The 20,835-nt window shown below is 40.5% G+C and overlaps 2 protein-coding genes across 2 annotated transcripts; both read left to right on the top strand.

Moving 5' to 3' along the window:
- Window positions 1–572: 572 nt before the first annotated feature.
- Window positions 573–6,953, top strand: LOC100838119 (ubiquitin carboxyl-terminal hydrolase 8). The gene is made up of 12 exons (XM_003557529.4): window positions 573–888; window positions 960–1,184; window positions 2,809–2,935; window positions 3,017–3,076; window positions 3,156–3,248; window positions 3,428–3,685; window positions 3,762–4,073; window positions 4,424–4,681; window positions 4,789–4,937; window positions 5,067–5,738; window positions 5,986–6,259; window positions 6,352–6,953. The coding sequence occupies exons 1-12, from the start codon at window positions 776–778 to the stop codon at window positions 6,457–6,459; spliced, it is 2,649 nt and encodes an 882-aa protein (XP_003557577.1). The 5' UTR covers window positions 573–775; the 3' UTR covers window positions 6,460–6,953.
- Window positions 6,954–13,072: 6,119 nt separating this feature from the next.
- On the top strand, window positions 13,073–18,981 carry LOC100837815 (protein YABBY 1). Its single transcript, XM_003557528.4, has 6 exons — window positions 13,073–13,497; window positions 15,527–15,646; window positions 15,994–16,114; window positions 16,502–16,550; window positions 17,954–18,029; window positions 18,603–18,981. Exons 1-6 carry the CDS (start codon window positions 13,423–13,425, stop codon window positions 18,672–18,674), a joined length of 513 nt encoding a protein of 170 aa, XP_003557576.1. The 5' UTR covers window positions 13,073–13,422; the 3' UTR covers window positions 18,675–18,981.
- The last annotated feature ends 1,854 nt before the right edge of the window (window positions 18,982–20,835 follow it).

Genomic DNA, 20,835 nt, shown 5'->3' with positions numbered 1-20,835 from the left:
CGAGATGTAGGCAGCTACTAGAGCACTAATGAGGCAACGCCAAGATCGCGTGGAGACGTGCGGTGGCGGGGTGGTCAATGAGGTGATGTGAAGACCACACAAGTTGGAGGCCGTGACTGGAGCATCAAGGACACGACATCAAAATCATGTGGACGTGACGGAACCATAGACACAACAATGGCGAAGATGTTAGAAAGAAACTCATTTTCCCGTACACGTACACGCACACACCTCGTCGAGTCAAACACCAAACCAGATTACCGCAACTTTACTTTCGGGCTTAACCCGCCAACAAACACCGTGGCTTACAAAGTGGCTTCACTACAACCTGATCAGGAGGCAGCAGGGCCGGAGCTAAATTAAAATCGTGTGAAATTTGGGCAGCGTATTTCCTCCCATTTCCTGCTGCCACGATTTTGGTCAGCCAACTGTCAACCAGATGGCTAATTGGCTAGTAGCCACTATTGTATTTGGTCAAACGCCGCCATTGACGCAGCTTCGATCCCCTCCTCTTGTACCGTGTCTTCTCCAAAGCGCCAGCCAAGCAAGCAATTTTACAAATGCAGTAAAAACCAGATCGAATCCACCTCCACCGCAAAACAAAAAACAAAAGCAGCAGCAGAGTCTGCACTCTGCAGCTGTGCTGCCTCGCGCGAGCTAGCTAGCGAGCAAAGCTACCAGCAGCCAGCCAGCCACCAGGCACCAGCTCACTCCCACACGCTTCCCCATCTCGCCTCCCCCGAGATCAGAGATCCCATCTCGCGCACGCGCGACCATGGCCACCGCCGCCACCGCCGCCGCCCCGGCCTCCGCCTCCGCCTCCGCCTCCACCTCCGGCCGCGACGCCCCCGCCGCCGCCCCCTCCGCCGTCTGCCTCGTCCCCTTCAGGTACGTAACGCGCTCAACCCCCATAGGCGCGTATGGATTTTGGTGGTGATAATAATGCGGAGCTGCTTCAGGTGGTGGGCGGGGGTGAGGGAGGAGGCGGCGGAGGAGGGCGGAGTGCGGTACGCCGCCACCCCGGCGGCCTCGCCCTCCTACTACGGCCTCAGGCTCCTGCACAGCTTCCTGCAGCCGGATCTCGTCCTGCGCCTCGACCGCGGGGAGTGCCGCGCCGCCGGAGGAGGCGGGGGACGTAGCTACGCGCTCGTCCCGGCCGACGAGCTCTCCCGCGCGCTCGCCAGGTGAGCCTGTCGCCCTCGCCGCTGGATCTCTTTACGCCCTGTGTCCTCATAGTTCGGATGCTTTGGTCCTCATGATTCTGCAATTGTGTCATAATTTGGATGCTGGTGTTACCGGGCGCAGTCGTCGCATGCTTTGGTGCTGTAGTGCGCTGCATCTAGGATGATGATGCAATCGATCGCATGGGCCAGATGGTGTTTCATCTGGTAGATTCAGCTCTAGTTAGTAATGTGGTCATAATTGTGATAAGTGACCAAGTTTCATGCGCTGGTGATTTTGACTTGAGACGAAAAGCTTAAGTTTTTTTCTTTTTACTTAGGGCAAGTGTTCCTAGCAATGTCTGAAGTTTGGGTACATTTTGGCTAGTCTTCTCTAGGTTTGTGAGCTCAATGAAAATCTATTTCATAGACGGCCTTTCGGTACTTCACATGAGAATGTGTCAATGCCCGGGGGTGTAAGGCCTGGGTTACAGATCTACTCCCAGTGAAGCTGCAAAACGATGCCATGGGGAGGGTGTCTAGGTTGGGGTGTTGGCCTGGACTAACTCCTTTACTCTGTTGCATACATTTTCTCGCATTGCATGATACGCCAATCTGTCATCTTAGTGAGTCCGGACACATGTTCTATTCTGTGCTGTTTAATCCATCAATCTGTTTTATCAATTTTTGATGCCATCTTGATGCCAAACTTTCGTTGGAACAGTTCTCATCTGCCCGGTGACAATAGAGCAATGAATTAGGGTAGTAAGCAACAAGCTTCAGTGAGGTGTATGCCAAACTTGTTATCTGTTCTTTTGCACTGACGTACCCTAAAACACCCAATTTCAGCAATGAAATTGGAACTAAATCTCCTTTGATCGAAAAAATAAATCTTATCTGCCCAACTTCCTACAAATATGGCAACAATTTGGCATGTAAAAATATAGAACTTTCAACCCTTTTGCATTTGACATATGACATATCCTATGGTTTATGTGGAAATCAGTAAAAATTAAGAACAACCACGGGTGTTCTGAATATGTCATATTTGGCTGTAAAATATAAGAATATAAATCATGATAGTATTATACTCTAGTTGGGTCCTCTTAGATATGTTTTGAGACTAGGACGCTAAATGTTCCCTTTTCATTGACAAATCTGCATTTTACATGATTGGTGTCTTAGTGAATAGGATGTCATCACATATACCTATCATTACGTCGTAATACGTACATACTTTTCCTAATTTAAGTACGGGGTGCTTACATTTGTGTTCTGCAGTGCTGCAGTTCTTCTGTAATACTCCCTCCGTCCCATATTAAGTGTCACGACTTTGTCTAGATACGCATGTATCTAGATGCGTTTTAGTGTGTAGGTATATGCGTATGTAGACAAAGTTGCGACACTTGATATGGGACGGAGGGAGTACTTATCATTTATGAATTGTTTGTATACTCGGATGCCAAAGTTGACCCTTAAGTAGAACTAGTACTTTTTTTTTGGTGTCTCTGACGGGACAGACCAATACTATTATTTTGACATAATCGTGTTATCTTGTTTATCTACTGTGTCTGCTTATTGTGCTTAGCTTATAGCTTCACCTCACCACGTCCATAGCCCCTAACTTCATCTCTCTTTTCTCCATCAGGCAGAACTCTAGTTTGGCATTGCATAATAAACATTCGTTTGCTGGAGATAGTGCTGGTGCTTATCCTTTGGTGCTTAGAATATCTGTGCGTGAAACAAACATTTTGACTATTAAGATCAGCAAAAAGGTAATACATTTTCTGAGAAGAAATATGTGACTGATCAAATTTCCTGTTTTGACCATCCTTACAACTTCCATTCTCTTTCAGGACAATCCAGTTGATAACTATAAGCGGGCAAACAAGATGTTTAACATTGATTCTCAACCAGTATGTTGCTGCTTATTGCATTTCCAAGTTTGGAAATACACTTCTATTAGTGCGGTTTACTTAATGTTTCTGTATCCAGGTTCATGTTTGGGATTTTTCAGGGCAGACAAACCTAATATTAATGAATGAATGGAATAGATCACATCAAGACTATTGCCATTCAGAGCAAGAGGTAGAATTAGCTGACTATGCGTGATGCTCCCTTCCCACCTTTGTTGATATAGTTCTTTTCATATTACAGCATTTTAATATTGATCATCGGTCAACAACCTTACACTGATTTCATAACCCTGGCATAAGATGTCCTGTAGATCTTCTTTCTTATCCTTTTCTTATCTTTCACATGCACAGAATCTTCTAGAAGTTCAAGTCTATGCAATGTCCGATTCCTTAACATTCAAGATTGGCGGGACCAACATGAATGTTGATATGTCATATGGGAGCATTGGAAGAGCTGGCTCTATGGGGTTAATTGGATTGGAAAATCTTGGGAATACTTGCTTTATGAACAGTTCAATCCAATGTTTGGCTCACACAACAAAGCTTGTTGATTATTTCCTTGGAGATTACGACAGAGATATAAATCGAACAAATCCACTAGGACTGAATGTATGCAGAGTTTTTCACGAGCTCTTAATTTTTTTAGTCAATGAGCTAACTGTTTACTGACATTTCCATTAACTAGGGGGAACTTGCTTTGGCATTTGGAGAATTGTTGAGGAGTTTATGGACTAACGATCGAAAACAAGTGGCACCACATCATTTTAAGGCAAAAATTGCCTGCTTTGCTCCTCAGTTCAGTGGCTTTAATCAGCATGATTCACAAGAGCTTCTTGCTTTCTTATTGGATGGTCTCCATGAAGATCTTAATCACGTGAAATGCAAACCATATGAAGAAGCTAAGGATGCAAGTGGCCGTCCAGACGAAGAAGTAGCAGATGAGTATTGGAGCAACCATTTAGCTCGAAATGACTCTGTAATAGTTGATACCTGCCATGTAAGTTTAATTTTCCACCTTATACTTCATAGACAGAAAAACAACCTTGTAGTAGATAATGGTTCAAGTGCTCATATATGTCTGCAAAAGAAAAACCAATAAGGCCCAGGAGATTGACTTGAAAACACTCCAGTCGATCCTTATGAATTTAATAAGAAACATACCAGCAGCTGCTCTATGATCTGCACAGTTTTCTTTCGGAAAAGCATAGAGGCGCCCCTCATTAAATAATCATTTTCTGTTTATCTTTTATTGTTATACATTGCAAGCTGAGCTATTCTATATGGCAAGATCTCAAGTATATGTGCTTAATTTCTGTTGTTAATTTTCTTCTGATTATCTATTTGCAGGGACAATACAAGTCTACATTAACTTGTCCTACTTGTAGTAAAACATCTGTTACCTTTGACCCATTTATGTACTTATCTTTGCCTGTACCTTCCATGGCAAAGAGGGCAATGACTGTGACTGTTTTCAGCACTGATGGTAGCAGAGAGCCATTCTCATATGACGTCAGGGTGCCAAAATTTGGCACTCTTAGTGATCTTGTTCAGGTTTTAAGTGCTGCTTGTTCACTTCGAGATGATGAGACCCTGCTCGTAACAGAGGCATGCTTTCTTTCTCCCTTGTCGCCATTTCAGTGCATCAAACTTTCTAGACTAGTTAGGCAATACAAGTTCAATAGGTCTTCCACTTACTGGAATTGACTATACAGGTCTATAATAATCGCATTATCCGATACCTGGAGGAGCCTTCAGATTCAATTTCGTTGCTGAGAGATGGAGATAAATTGGCAGCATACCGGCTACCAAAGCAATATGAAAAATCCTCACTTGTGGTTTTTACACACAAATACGTTGCTGAGTAAGCACCACCAGATACATATCTTATTGAATCTTTGTTTAACTTATGTGTGATAACTGTAACTAATAATGTGGTTTTCATGGTCTTTATTATTCTCTTACCATTTTTTGTGGGTACCATTGAATCCAGGCATTCTGGTGTTAGTAACGTTGCTCCACAAATCAAGGAATTTGAGGCTCCGCTTTTGGCATCACTTCCTGAGATAGTCAGTGGATTGACTCTTGAGAGTATCTATCTGAAATTGTTGTACCCGCTTCGATTTTCCAAGAGCATTAGTTCGATCACTGGTTGTGGGAGTTGCAATGGTGACTGTGCTGTTGACCTGATGGATGCAACTGGTGACTGTGCTGCTGACTTGATGGATGCAACACCTTCGGATTCAGATGGTAATTGTCAGAGTGCCCAGTCGGAAGATGGCCCTGAAAGAAGCCACTGCGATGCTAATGAATCTGAAGTGATGGAAGAACCTAGTGAGTCAAATTGTGGAGGAACAGCTATTTCTGATAAGGAGGCACACAGGGAACAGTTTGAATTTTATCTAACAAATGGAAGGGATGATGTCCAACACAAGAGGATGGAAATGAATGATCTGAATTTACTTGAGACAACACCAAGCCGGTTGCATGTCGATGTCCATTGGCAACATAGTGTGGCAAGACAATATAATACCTCAATGCTGAACAATCTACCCGAGATACATAAGCTTGAGCTTATCCCAAAAGGAACCGAAGATTCTGTTGCACTACATGGTTGTCTAGAAGCCTTTCTAAAAGAGGAACCATTGGGGCCAGAGGACATGTGGTGAGTGTACCTGAGGAACAACTCTATTACTTTTCGCAACCATTTGCAAATTGCATTTTGTCAATCCTCTTTTCTTTTTCTTTTTTCAAAATGATTTTGCAACTCTTGCACTGATGGCAGATTTGCAAATGAATTAATTTCCAATGCAAACTCACCTTCAAACCCAGTTTGCTTAATGATTCTTATTTGTAAGTTTTCTCTTGGGTTCATAACTAAGGCCCACTTTATTATCTGTTTTGCTTTTCAGGTACTGCCCTTGCTGCAAAAAGCATCAGCAAGCGATGAAGAAATTAGATCTCTGGAGGCTGCCTGAAGTTCTGGTCATCCATCTGAAAAGGTTCTCATACACCCAGTTCACAAGAAACAAGCTTGAGACATCTGTAGATTTCCCCATTAGTGATTTGGACTTGTCACCATATATCGCCGCCAAGCATGAACAGCCAAACAGCCATTATCACTTGTACGCCATTAGCAACCACTATGGAAATATGGGAGGTGGACATTACACAGCAAGCATCTACGTGAGTTCCTGCACCTGTTATGCTTGTGAATTTTTCTCTTGCTTAAAGTTTCTTAACGAAGTGTCTCACTCACATGTCTGATCTTTATGTAGCAAGAAGGGAAGGGATGGTACAAATTTGATGATGAATGTGTAACACCTATAAGGGAGGACAGCATAAAAACACCAGCTGCTTACGTTCTGTTCTACAGACGAGAGTGAGGATACAAGAGCAGTAGAAAACCATTTTTTGCTGGAGTTTTGGCAAGACTGGATTTTCCCCAGCATATTCAGCTACCTCTTGTTTGATTTCCAGACGACACATTGGCACTTGAATCTCTCTCGTCACTAACCCCATACAACAGCATGTACAGATTCATTTGCCAACAGAACAGAAGACCTAGCTAATGCAATATTCTTTATTTTTCCAACCAACCCACAATATTCTTTCGTACATGGTTTGGGTACACATTGTAATAGCTTCTAGTGTTGATCAGCAAAAAGGACCAGCAATATTCTTTTTTTTTTCCTTACCAAATTCTTTTTGCCAAGCGTGTGAAATGATGTAACAGCTCTGTAAATTAACTCGTGTGATCTGTTCTTGTCGCGAGGTTGACGCCACAGCCACTCTCCTGTGTAGCTCCATCCATGAACTGCAAATTGAAAACTTTTCATAGTCAGAAAGACACTGGCATTGATCAGTGATGTATCGAAAATTCGTCCTGTCTCTTGCTTTTCAACAAGAGAGATGTCCATGATCACCCTGGACTCTGACCTGTCTCCTCAACTAGACTATTTGACAAATAACAGAAGATGAATGCTGTGGTCAGTGCTGCTTGCTTGTTGCCTGTGCTAGCACAAATATTCTGGCCCAGCTTAAAAACATCTTATCTGGCTGACATGTCATGGGACCAGCAGACCAGGTAGGATATGCACCACATCTCTATGTGCTAGGTGTCTTTAGAAACTGTTCTGAATGGCATCTTTAATGCTTCTGGTGGTGATGATATCCACTAAATCAAATAATTTAGTTGGGTTGTTGTGGAATATCACAATCTTAATTTCTGGGCTGGTCCATACCTATCTAGTATCTAAGGATTAATATATAAAAACGACAGAATGTATTGATTGTGCAGCTCCCTACTCCCTAGGGCTGGAATGAAACTCGAGTTCGATAGGAGCTCAGATGGTCAAGTCTTTGTCGTGGTGTTTCTTCAGCTCGTATTACGCTGAGTCGAGCTTCATGATTGACAGTTGTAGGTCATGATAAACTCCTCGCTGCTGTCGACTGGTACGCCCTAAGATAAGTATCCATTTTTAATGAGACACAGAAGTCGACAAACTTGAATGTTTTAAATCTGTTCTAAAATTTTCATACATATAAAACTTGGATTTTGATATATGGTGGTTAATTGGATTGAGCCACAACCACCCCGTGTCGGGTCGTTGATGATGGAGAGACGGAAGGTACGTACTACGTCCGTGTAAAGGCGAGAGACCACACAGAATGAATGAATGGCTGTGATGGGTCAGACTCAGACAGACGGATTGATTGATTGGATTGGATACCTAGCTGATTCAGGTGAGGCAACGGGCCCGGGCTGTCCTGTCGCGATGGGCGACCCAAGCATGCATTTGCTCACTGACGCCGGCCTGTCCGGGCCCAGGCCCAGCCAGGCCCCCCACCCCCACGCGTACCTACGTACGTACCTGCTCCCATGTACGCGTACAGCCCGTCAGTCTCTACAGTCCTCCTCTGACAGACATGTCGACGACGACGGGGATGTATGGCACGGCGTGCCGTACGTACGATCTACGACGGTAATTAACATCCGCCGTTGATTTCTACCATGAGTAATTTTTTTCGACACTAATTTCTACCGTGAGTATATGAGTGCGGTCAAAATTTTGGCCACTATACCATACAGCAAATGAATGTATATGGACTCAACATGCGAGAATAACATCATCGTATTTGTCTTGTAAAATTAATAGTCGAATGACATATGATTTTTACTAATTTATAAACACATATAAGTCAAATTTAGAACATGTAGTACTCCATTAGCATGTGACTTGTGTGATAGAAACCCTTTCCTGAAGCGGTACGAGCAAGAGACACGGGCGATGGTTAGGGTTGCCATCCCTTCGGCTGCGCCGCCGCCAGCCCGTCTGCCTCCAATGGCTTTCCTGGCCGCAGAGGTGCGGCAGATCGCGGTCACCCGCCGGCGGAAGGACATCTCATTTGTTGTTTTAGGTTTTTCCGTGTCCTCTTCAAGGTGGTGTGGCGGCGGCGACATTTGCGTCAGAATAAGGTCCTCTCCACCCTGTCCTCACCCCGATGGTGCACCTAGCGCTGGCGAAGAGGACGCATGGAGTTGTGTGTCCGGAATCCCTTGGGATCTGGTCGGTTTTCAGGTTTCCGACAAATCCCGGGGGATTCGGGCATCCGGCCAACTTTTGTGTTCGTTGGTCTGATTTCAAGTCTGGCTCAGCTTCCGATCTATGGTTCTTATCTTTTTTCGAGGGTTATTGCTCTGATGCGTTAGTCCTTTAGGACCTTAACATGATGACTTTCCAACCTTCTACTACAACAAGCTCTACTTTGGCAAGTTTTGCCCGGTTTCAGGTGATGGAGGGGGGAGGACGGCGGCGCGCCTTCTGCTCTCTCCAGTGCGCTTGTGGTTGTGGCTAGATGGTCAAATGATCTATTTGTAATTTTTATTTATTTTAGAACTCTTCGTATTATTATTGATGATTATTAATAAATCGTTGCTATGACCAAGTCATTGGCTAAAAATTACTCCACAGAGACGACAAAACATTGACCAATATTTTAACAAACCAAATTTTTGGTAGAGTAATAAATTTGGCTCAAACGACACAGAGGCCAGTTACTGATCAGCTGCCGTGTGTACCCGGCCGGGGCCAGGGGACGGAGCCACTCAGCGCTAGCCATGCACGGAGCATGCGGTAGAGCGGTAGAGTAGCGACAGGCAATAGGCAGGCCGGGTGTGTATACTGTAGTACTGTGTATACAGTGAGAACTGAGAAAGCTGCCAATCCATTCTCGCGCCGGGCACATGCTCTGCTAGCCTGTCCCCTGTCTTCTCTATCTCTCCTCCAGATCGACCGGAGAGCTAGCTAGCGCAGCAGGACAGTTGTTGCTGCTGGCTCCTGCTGGCTAGCCAGTCCTAGCTTGCTCCTGCAGGCTACCAGTCAAGATCCACGGCACTTGTTTCTTTCTCCCAAAAGACAATGCCATCTTTTCCTAGCTTGTCCACATGCCATGCCATGTCATAGGGGATGATAGGAGTGAGTGAGAGACAATGGGGGAAAAAGGCCAAAAGAGACCACAATGCTACCAGTGCTACAACGAAAGTAATTAATGTTTATGCATTGTCATTATTATTAATTATACACATTATCCTATCTAATGCGCAGCGCAGTACGTCCTTGGAGCTGATCAGACTTGGGAACTTTGATGAAATCAACAATGGATTCTGTAAGCACAACCTCAAAGGAATATAAAATAAACGTAGCATGAGTTCTCCACCAAGTGCCTCCCTCCAAATCAAGATGAGAACTCCTTGTGTCATGGTAGAATTGCCACATAATTCTTTCTAAGCTAGCTGCTAGCTAGCACACATCCTTTGAGTCGTAGTAATACGTACGGAGCTGTTTGGAAGAATGATGTTTTTTTGGTAAATTTTAAATAAATTAAATACCAGAACTTTTTACCAAGAAATAGTACTCCTCTACAAATAGACATTAAATAGGATTTTTTTTTCCAACAAATAATCTGACCAGAGTGAAAGACACAGAGTTCATCCATAGGCATGCATCGCTAGATCTCGTAGGCCAAGAAAAAAATTCTGTTATTGTTTAATACTAGTATTTCGCTTAGGAGAACTAATTATGATCTGCCGTGTGGTACACTAGTTTTTTTATAGATGGTATGTGGTAGGAGTACACTACTAGCTAGCTAAGTATAGTGTGTACTGCAGACAAACAAAGATGTTTCCCTGTAGCTAGGTGTAGCAAGGTCCATGTGAAATGAATGTCGCCTTACATTTGAATATTTGGAAAAAAAAATCTCGGCTTAGCTAATTAAAATTAAGTATCCATGTGCTTCTTTGGTTATGTACATGTGCACGTGTGCAGTACACTAGCTAGAAGTTTGCAATACCTAATTACCATGTGTCCGACTTTTTTTTTCTCTTTCAGTTGAGATAACCTTTGAATATTTAGCTTCTTCAAGTAAAAATTATATGAATATAATGATCAGCAAAAGAAACTGTTCATGCTTCCGGAGAGAGAAATTCAGCAGGTAACTAACTGAGAGCTAGTGTTGGTTAGGCAAGCATCTTGTCAGTCAGACTGCGGGTGAGGATGAGATCCAATCTGTCCAACTGAGGTGACACTTCCTGAATAGAGGCATCCATCCAATCACTAGCCGGCACATTGTATGGTGATCTTGCCTGTTCTATCAGCAGATGATTAAAATGCTTCACTCACACATGAGTGAACCAAAAATGTGTGTTCACCCAACATTTAACATTTAATTACTTGTGTTGAGATATTATTTTCGGGGGAGAGCAAAGTTGTATGAATGAGTAGAAGTCCACCCCATCGTGGAATTATTAAAATTGGACCAACCAGCTGTTTCATTGAAGGCACTTTCCTTTTTTCTGCAAAATGTACTTGCACCGCTATATCACTCAACATGAATGATTGGAACGTGAAATATAAACTATGAGCAAGATATGTTCTAATTAGTACTATATATTGATTGATCACTGATCAACATGAGTATGTGAAATAGCTCTCAGATCAAATATTTTTAGTTATATTATGTGATATTACATCCCTAAATTTGAAGTCAGGTGGTAGACACATGGTTGTACATCCATTCACCCAACCAAGGGAGCCGTATACAGTCACTTACAATATTTTAGTTAACATACTCGTACAAAAAGACAATGGTCAAAACTACATATTGGGATATATCTATGCAAATTAAGTAAAACAATGTCATGTGTATGTTTTTTTGCGAAGAAACAATGTCATGTGTATTGAAACAGACGGAGTAATTTTTCAGTACTATGATACTGAACAGAACCACAAGAAATGCTAATCATATACAGGCTTATTAGGAGGAACATAGCTAGGCATATACGCTCCACTTAACTGTTGTTTGGTTCAATGATTATTGCCGATCAACCAATCAATTTGCCACATCCTACATATATATATACACAGACGTTAGTAAACTTCATTTGCAATCAGTTACAAGCATAGGTACAGTTAAAATGATTTTACATATCCACCTATATATATCAAACCGTGCAGGCACATGGAGGTGATGCATTTTCAGTGTGCAATGCTTTAAAGACCTTTTTTCATGTCAAGTACGAAATGAAATTTATTTACACTTTTCACTATATATGAATGAATTTGCACAGTAAAGTGATGGCAATACATAGAATTAAATATAGGGTTGAAGGACGTACGGTGTAAACACTATAACAGCAGTATGGGGTCCTTACATTCATCTACGCAGTCAACACTGAGAACCATTGAATCTGGCCAATAGCTGGAACATTTTTTACAAGTAACCTGAACATCTTTTCCTAAGTTACATGAGCATTTGATCTGACCTCCACTAATTTTTTTTATTGAATGTACAGAACACTATTTATTGCGTGAAGTTGTGTACACATTCTTTTTTGACATCATGAACGCTTTTCGTTTTTACACCCATGAACATTTTGGTACAGTCAAGCAATCGATTGAGCAATATGAAAGCTTTCCCCCCTCCCCTGGACAGTGCAATATCTCCTCTTGATATGTCTGTCATTACAACATCAAGAAACTTAAAGTGCAAAACTTGTTTTTTTTTGACCCGATAAAGTGCACAACTTAGATGTACAACATCAAGAAACTTAAAGTGCACAACGTTTCTATAGTAGAGTTATTTACAGTCTCTTTCACATTTTTTCTTTCAGATACACAATTGAATTAGCCTCCGTATCTGTCTTAACACTATAATTATTACAAATTGTAATTCACTAATACTGTTCAGGGTATTAATTTGTTCAACAGTGGAATTTTTCTAGGCCCCTACCCGACTCTGTAAGGCACTAGCTGCCTATTCGTGATACTACTCTGCCTCCATCCAGGGTACGGCTTTGAGGACCACACAGGCGAATTAACATGTATATTTGTTTTATAAAATTTAATTGTACTTTTTATGATAGAGAGTAGGACAATAAGTGGTGTGAGGTCGCGTGATATATCCTTGAGAGCTACAAGAGGTACAAACCGTCCATAAATTAATATACACCCTCCGTCCCATATTAAGTGAGAAAGTAATATGTACTGTTATAATGACACTGATAAAGGAAAAAAAGTATTGCATTTTCTTTTTATTCCCAGTTATTTACTCTATTTTCTAATTGTTAGGAAACCACTGTATTTTCTAAGTAACCTTTTTTAGGATGTTGATCATCTAACATGGTACTTCTGATCAAAAGACCAAAACATACCTCTTGTCGTCCAAGAGGAACGAAGACAACGACCTAGCTTGAGATCGAGGTAAAAGTACATAAACAAAAGATGCATGATAGTTCCCTCGTAAGACGGCAAGAGTAAGTAATGGTAACACAGCAAATTTAAAATATATTTTTGGAGTAGAAAACAAAGTAATTCACTTCACATAGTCAGCAGCCGGCCAGCCAGCTTGGTAGTAGCAAGTTTGTCACTCACAACAGCATACTTGCTACCTAGCTAATTGGCTAGCTGCTGTATCCCATTTCCTGCTTGCTTGATCTTTCCAACTTCTCTTGCACTACCACTCTCTCTCTCTCTCGGCCGCACTGTCCTAGCTAGCCTCCCCACCAAACACCTTTTCTCCTCCCTTGCTTCTGCCCCCACTCAGCCTATTATCCTCTCTCTCTCTCTCTCTCTCTAGCCAGCTTCCTTCACAAACCTCTTTCTCTTTCTATCTTCCTCTACAAATCAAAAGGACAGAGGAAATAATTCGGCCATGTTCTCCCAGATCCTCCATATATAGGGTACAGGAGGTGTTGTTCTGTTCACACATATCACTTGGTTTGCTTCTTCCTTCCTTGTTCTCCCTCTCTACCGCTGAGTAGGCTCACTTTGAGATCGATCGCCGGGGAAATGTCGTCGCCGGTCCAGTTCAACTCGGAGCATGTTTGCTACGTCAACTGCAACTATTGCAACACCATTCTTGTGGTATATCTATCTCTACACCTCACTTCCCTCCCTAATCTGAGGTTCCCTCTCGTGTTCTATTTAATTTTGGATCCATGCATGGATAGCTTGATTTTTTGAAGGGGACAACATCATAGTAGTTTTTTTTAGTACAGCTCATATTGTTTGGGGGGACAGACCTGCACTACATACTCCTCTTACTAGAATTTTTTTTGGTCAAACTATAATTTTGTATTGTATTTTTCAGAAGGGTTGTCCACTTACTTGAATTTGGGCATTCGGTCTTTCGATAAATTTCTAGTTAATTGCATGCATGAGATAACACACACGCACCAAAATTTTGGCATCTTGCATACGAATTTCAACGATTTGAAAAATATTATGCACATATTCCATCAGCAACACAAAGATTATTGCATTGATAATCCTTTCCCTGTTTGCGAGAAAATATGTTTTTCACTACGTGGTGTACCCTTGTTTCCTGTAACAAGGAATTAAAACTAGTTCTCACTGAACCTTTCAATTATCTAGTTAATTTAAAATATTTGTTTACTTTCAGTTCGCGTAACTCAGATCTAACAGTATTTGATGCAATGGCACTAGTACGTAACAGATCTCAATTGAGTTCGTATATATTATCTCGATAAAAGTTTTAACAGAGATCTGTTGCGACATGGAAGGTTTCCTTGCATAATTGAGGTGATCTGATCTTTAGATCAAGAATGACAGGTATTCTTGGAAAAACACCCACTGCATGGAATATAGAATTTCATTCCTGGGAGTAAACTGACAACATGTCTTCATAGTTTTCTAAATTAAATACAATATTATCAGGTCAAAGCTAGCTTTAAATGCATGCATGCAGCTGATTAAAGCTAGCATCTTTAACTATGACCATACTTTAGATTTCTTCATGTGATATTACTCCATGAACACTTCTGCTAGCTGCACGCACGCTAGCTTAATTTGAAGGAAAATCCAAATTGAGCTAGTGTGTGGAGCTTAATTGGAGCTATTACTTCAATTAACAGAGTAATATCAAAAGTTTAATTGAGCAGCCACAACCTTGCGTCCTCTCTCCCTCCAACTCTCTCTCATTCTGCACATGTGCAGACTAGAGGCCGGCCAGCCGGGAAGTGGATCTGCTTGTCACGTCATTTTCCCCTTTTCTCGATGTTTGGGCAGGTGGGGGTCTGAGCATGCATGTGTGTGTGTGTGTTGTGCTGAAAGAAGAGATCGAGGCTGGATCGAGCTAGGAGGGGTGACATGAACTTTCACCTGTATAAAGTTGCCGACTCTTTTAATTTCACGGTTTTCATCATGCGTGCTCTCTTGCTAGATACTCTCCCATGTTGTTTGCCCGTACTTTTTCTCTCCACGAGGAGAGAGAGAGAGAGAGAGATAGATGTCATGTCTGCCTGCCACCTGGAGGCAATATATTAGACATGGTGCAACTTTTACCATGCATGCATTCTTACTTCCTACTATACTAATTGGCACGACATATTGACCAGTGCAATCTTCTTCTCTTAGGTATCTCCTATAGAGCTCTGTACCTTTTCTAGCATCCATCATTTCCCTCCCTCCCTCCCACCCCCCCCCCCCCCCCCCCCCCTCTCTGACTCTGAAGTCTAAACACTGTTGCACATAACTAGCTTGTTGACTGTTGAAGTACTTGCAAGCTAGGGAGATGCCAATCTCATAACAGGCATTTAATTCAAGGCTGCAGTAACTTGTTCGTGTGGTATTGTTCTGAATCTACCTAACCTAGCTAAGTGATTTATATATATTATTATGAATACCGGACATAACTATTCAAGAGATCTACTATGCATGTGGAGAGAGTATTTATATATAGTTCAACAGTGCCATATATTATGTGGAGCCTTGAAATCCCCCATTCTTGTTTCTTTGGTTTTTCTTATGTGTATCTTGATCCTACTGTTCATGCAGAGGCAAATAAAATAGTAAGGCTACAGTCCCTCTTACTAATGTTTCAAAATGAATTTTGGTTTGGCCATTAACTCAGCAATCCATCCATGATATGCAGGTGAATGTGCCAAACAATTGCTCCTACAACATTGTGACTGTTAGATGTGGGCATTGCACAATGGTGCTCTCTATGGATCTTGGCCCTTTCCACCAAGCACGCACTGCTCAAGAAAATCTGGTCCGAAATTGAAGCTACTAATTAACTTTCATATATTTGTCCAGATTTGTGTACATTTTTGTATGCTCTCTTAATTAATAATAAATTGTTTAAATTATAATACACATTATCTAAAATATCCTCTTACTGTGGACATATATGGATGTTGATCTTTTCGGATGGTGCGACCATGAGAAAACTAATCTAATTTTTATATATATGGTTCTCGATCATGCATTGTGGCATACATCAAAATTACCTACTGTAGTTATATCAAAATAATGAATTCTTACATATATTTTGTACAAAATATTTCATTGATATTTCAATTAGTGGTCTCGTACTTACCAACGAGTTTATTTATTTAGGTCCCAAACAGAGGAGTTCCAGCAAATAATTGTGGAAGTTATGAGCCTAGTTCGAGGAACCAGCGGACAATGGCCATGTACCCGATGTTGAACAATCAGCAGCAAGTGTCACCAATACGCCGTACGTTGGGTCTTTTGATGGTTTTCAGTTTCCTTTTCTTGAAATATATATGATACAGATATTTTCACTGTATCTATGTAATTTTAGTTTTTCTATACCTATGCGTGCTTTCAAACATGATATGCTAATAACCTAGCTAATTGACTTGATCTAAAAAGCATATATTCCATGATACTTCATGTTCAAATAGCCGCAATGTTGACCTAATTAAGAATGAACTGTGACCGCATAGCTTTTCCTTTAATTCCCTCTTCCTTCCATGTTAATTCTGTTTATATATATGCATTATAAAAAACTGTGATGAACTTGCATATGACCAGTTAATTTATCTAATTTAGCATTGTATAATTACTTTGAATGATCAAATATTTTTTTGTGTTTCTCCAGCTCCAGAGAAGAGACAGCGTGTTCCATCTGCGTACAACAGATTCATCAAGTGAGATTGCAGGCCATACATATCTATCTCTGACATAGTCTTCCACACCAAATATTATATATAATGTGTTGAGTACATAATGATAAATGAAGTTTATTAGTTTTTGAAATAAATTTCCCGTCATGTACCGGCAAAAAAATGTTCCATGCCGTCGCTTCTCCAATAAAATTAATAAGCTAATTGAACTACTTTTTGTTGATTTGAACCTTCCCAGAATAAACAGGTCGATCCTACTACTATATGCTAAGCATACAGTAAAGATGGTTAACTGAAACGAGTCACATGATTGCGAAATTAATCATTGTGCGGCCTTGCTAATGTGTCTTGGAAAAGAAGTAGTGTTGCTTTCAACAGTTCAGCGCTGGTTATTATATTACTACAAGAAGAAGCTTATGTCGCATTCTAATTATAAAAGTAGTCAATGGTTGTTTTTAATCAATTCATAGATGCATGTTTGGATGATAGTTTCACATGTTGTTTAAAAATCATTTCAGTCACTTGTTTTGTTTATTTCTTTGGTCTTAGAATTGCAAATAATACATACTTTTGGAGGCAATAAATGTTCAAACAATAAGATTAATTCAGTTTCCTTTTTATTTCATAAATAGAATGTAAATATTTTATTATTTTTCCTAATAAAAACGAATGGTTCTTGTTATATTTTTTTGTTACTAATATTCCTATTCAATGTATTTCATTAATACTGTCTTACTCTATTTCATAAAAACTCAATACCACAAGAACACCACTTCAATATTAATATGAATTCAGACTGTTATTTGATTGCATTAGAAAAAGGTCCCAAAAGGGTACATGGTTCGACTAAAAAGTTCTTTTAAAGAATGTGGTTCCATAAACTATAAACTAGGAACAATGAACATTACCAATTGTATAGAAAAAATTAAATGAAATAATAAAACAAATACAACTAAACTGACTAGTGATGATTAATTTAGAATCATTTTTTTACCAAAGATCTATCAGAATTATTTTGACTAGTGTAAATATTATTAATATACAATAGTGCTCGAAATTGGAACAGACTGGCTACTTATTGCACACATTGTTTGTCCGACATGCATGGTCTATTTGTGAATGAGGTAGCTTCATTAGTCACCCTAAAATGACTTACATTGTGAAATCGACAGGAGTAGTTAATCTATGTGAAAGCCAAGGTGATATGTAGTTAATCTATATGTCTTTTGATGATATCGCCTTTTATTTATTTATTTCATATTTTTGCATGTATAAATATGAGACCATAAATCCCCCAAGTACATGATTCTAGAAAAATTGACAAAGGACGATACAGACGACGTGATATATTGAATTACTCCGTACTAGCTAATACATTTGCAGATATTTCACTAATTAATTGTGCTGCGTATGCCTTCAATATGCAGGGAGGAGATACAAAGGTTAAAATCAAGCAATCCTGAGATCAGCCACAGAGAGGCTTTCAGTGCTGCTGCAAAGAACGTAAGCCCTCTTGATTATTATTTTTGCGCAAAAGGTACTCTTAATTAGATATATAGCTCTCTGTTGGGTACAATTACTTGACAGCGTTTTTTAGTATGCTAGCTCTCTGTTGGTGAATTAGCACCGCTGATTTTTCTTGGTTAATTAGTTTGATCTAGCTAATCATTAATAATTAGTTGTACGCTTATCTTCATAATTTTAGCTAGACCTTAATTGTGGGCCAGCCTAGATAGTTTTTTTTTTGAAAAGGAAGATAACCCCGGCCCGCTCTGGATTGATGCATACAACCATATATATTGATTATTGAAATCAGGAAAAAAGAGGCCACATGACTCGCCACAAGGACTTCACCAGACTACCACTAACCCACTCGTAAGTCCGAAACAAACAAAAAGAAAATAATTAACTCCTGGGCAAAGCCTTCAATAATGATTGTCGGACGTGCATGTTAGCTTAATCTTGATCTTTGTATGTGTGCGCGTGAGTGCACCGAGGATGACGAGTCCAACTTATATGATCTATGTGCATTATCATGATCTCATGGCCAGTAATTTATGATTTGTTTGTATGTAGTGGGCCCATCTTCCCCGGCTCCACTTCGGCCTCAGCGTCGTCGACGGCGGGGGTGGTGGTGGCGGCAATTAATAGCTCGATCAAGACCATGCATCCATATGGCGATTGGAGACGATGGATATACCTTGCGATATATATATCGACGGCTGGTGGCATATCCACGTCGTCCATCGATCTCTTCAGTCGTATGCGTGCAGTGTGTGTACACACACGCATGCTAGCTCCGTTTTAAATTACCCCGCACGTGTGCCTAGCTAATTAAGTTTTAATTACTATGATCATGTCGTCATCGATTTCTCTTGGAGTATTATTGCACCTGTCGATCCTGCGCTTAGATTATATGCTAAATAAATGGATACATAACTGTGTTGCTTATCTATTGATGATTTATTCTTATCATATATATACGGAGCTGTACGTGCCTAGGACAATTTTATCTAAAGGTAATGGTCATGAATGTTGCGATCAAAAGCTAGCTCATGCATTTTGACTTCTAAGCCTTTTAAATTACATATGGAGACAGTCTACACCTACATGATGGAATTTGTTGGTTATTTTTATACTGGCTTGTTAATAAAAAATAGATTATAGAGATTTTTATTTCATAGAATTTGATAAAGTCAATTTAGTTGTTTGATCAATCTATATATATTGTATATAGAGATAGCCTAGTTCAAAAAGGTTTTGATTGCATGTTTTCTATATATATAGACCTAGGATCAGAAGTTAATTAACAATAGTTGAAAGAAGTTAGTTGCCGGAGTACATTTTGAACTTCTACGATAGCCTGGAATTAGAGACGAGGGACACCAAAGAAGGCAAAGACGCAAAGAGGGGTTATGGTAACGCATATATATGCAAGAAAAATTCTGCTATATACAAAAGAATAACACATAATCATATGTATAAACACATCCGATTATATATGAAATGAGCTCATGCCCCTGTGCCAGTCCCGCCTGGCACCTAGCTTATCTTCACCTCTGCACTCGATCATGTTCAAATGCCACAAATATTTGAATTACAATCTTGTTTTCTAGTGGGGACAACAAATGTTGTCTATAGACAACATTTGTTTAGCCAAGCTAGAAAAAACTTACTAGTACTAGATGTCTCATTCGCCACATCCAAAACCTAGAGTGGCAATGGAAAACACGTACATGAAACTCATGGATGATGAGAATTTTTGGGGTGTGGTTCATGACGTTTATTTTGTTCACCGTAGAAAACTTCCATGCTGGATCTCTCCCAATTTTTCGTTTAAATTTTGGGATAATCACTTTGTTGCCTAAGAAAGAGGATGCTTCTTAGATTCAGCAATATAGGCCTATCTGTCTGTTGAATGTTTGCTATAAAATTTTCACGAAAGTTTGTACTAACCGAATTAATGTTGTGGCTAGTTCAGTTATTAAACCTACGCAGTCTGCCTTCATGTCTGAGCGGCACATTTTGGAGGGTGTGGTCGTGTTACATGAAACGGTTCATGAGTTGCATACCAGAAAATTAGATGGGTTGATTTTAAAAATTGATTTTGAAAAGACTTACGATAAGGTTAGATGGTCCTTTCTTCAACAGGCTCTTAGGATGAAAGGTTTTGATGAGCAGTGGTGTGCTTGGATTGATGATTTTGTGAAGGGAGGGAGTGTTGGTGTCAAAGTGAATGACAAGATTGGGCATTATTTTCAGACTATGAAGGGCATTAGGCAGGGGGATCCGTTGTCTCCAGTGCTTTTTAACATTGTGGCGGATATGTTGGCAGTGCTGGTAGAGAGGGCTAAGGGTATTGGTCGTTTAAATGAAGTTATTCCGCATCTTGTAGATGGAGGTGTGTCGATACTCCAGTACGCTGATGATACAGTGATCTTTCTTGAGCATGATCTCCAACAAGCTAAATTTTTTAAAGTTGCTCTTATGCGTTTTTGAGCAGCTGTCGGGGCTTAAGATTAATTTTCATAAAAGCGAATTATTTTGTTTTGGCCAAGCGAAGGAGTGTGAGGACCAATATACTCAATTATTTGGGTGCGGGGTGGGTTCGTTTCCTTTTCGTTATCTAGGAATTCCGATCCATTACCGTAAGTTGATGAATAAAGAATGGAAAGGTGTCGAGGATCGTTTTGAGAAGAAGCTAAGCTGTTGGAAAGGAAGGCTTTTGTCTAGTGGTGGCCGTCTTACGCTTATTAATTCGGTCTTAACTAGTTTGCCTATGTTCATGATGTCCTTCTTTGAAATTCCA

Source organism: Brachypodium distachyon, chromosome 1 (assembly GCF_000005505.3).
Source record: "Brachypodium distachyon strain Bd21 chromosome 1, Brachypodium_distachyon_v3.0, whole genome shotgun sequence".
Taxonomy (NCBI): domain Eukaryota; kingdom Viridiplantae; phylum Streptophyta; class Magnoliopsida; order Poales; family Poaceae; genus Brachypodium; species Brachypodium distachyon.
The sequence above is the reverse complement of the archived record's forward strand: the minus strand, read 5'-3'. Positions and strand labels throughout refer to the sequence as shown.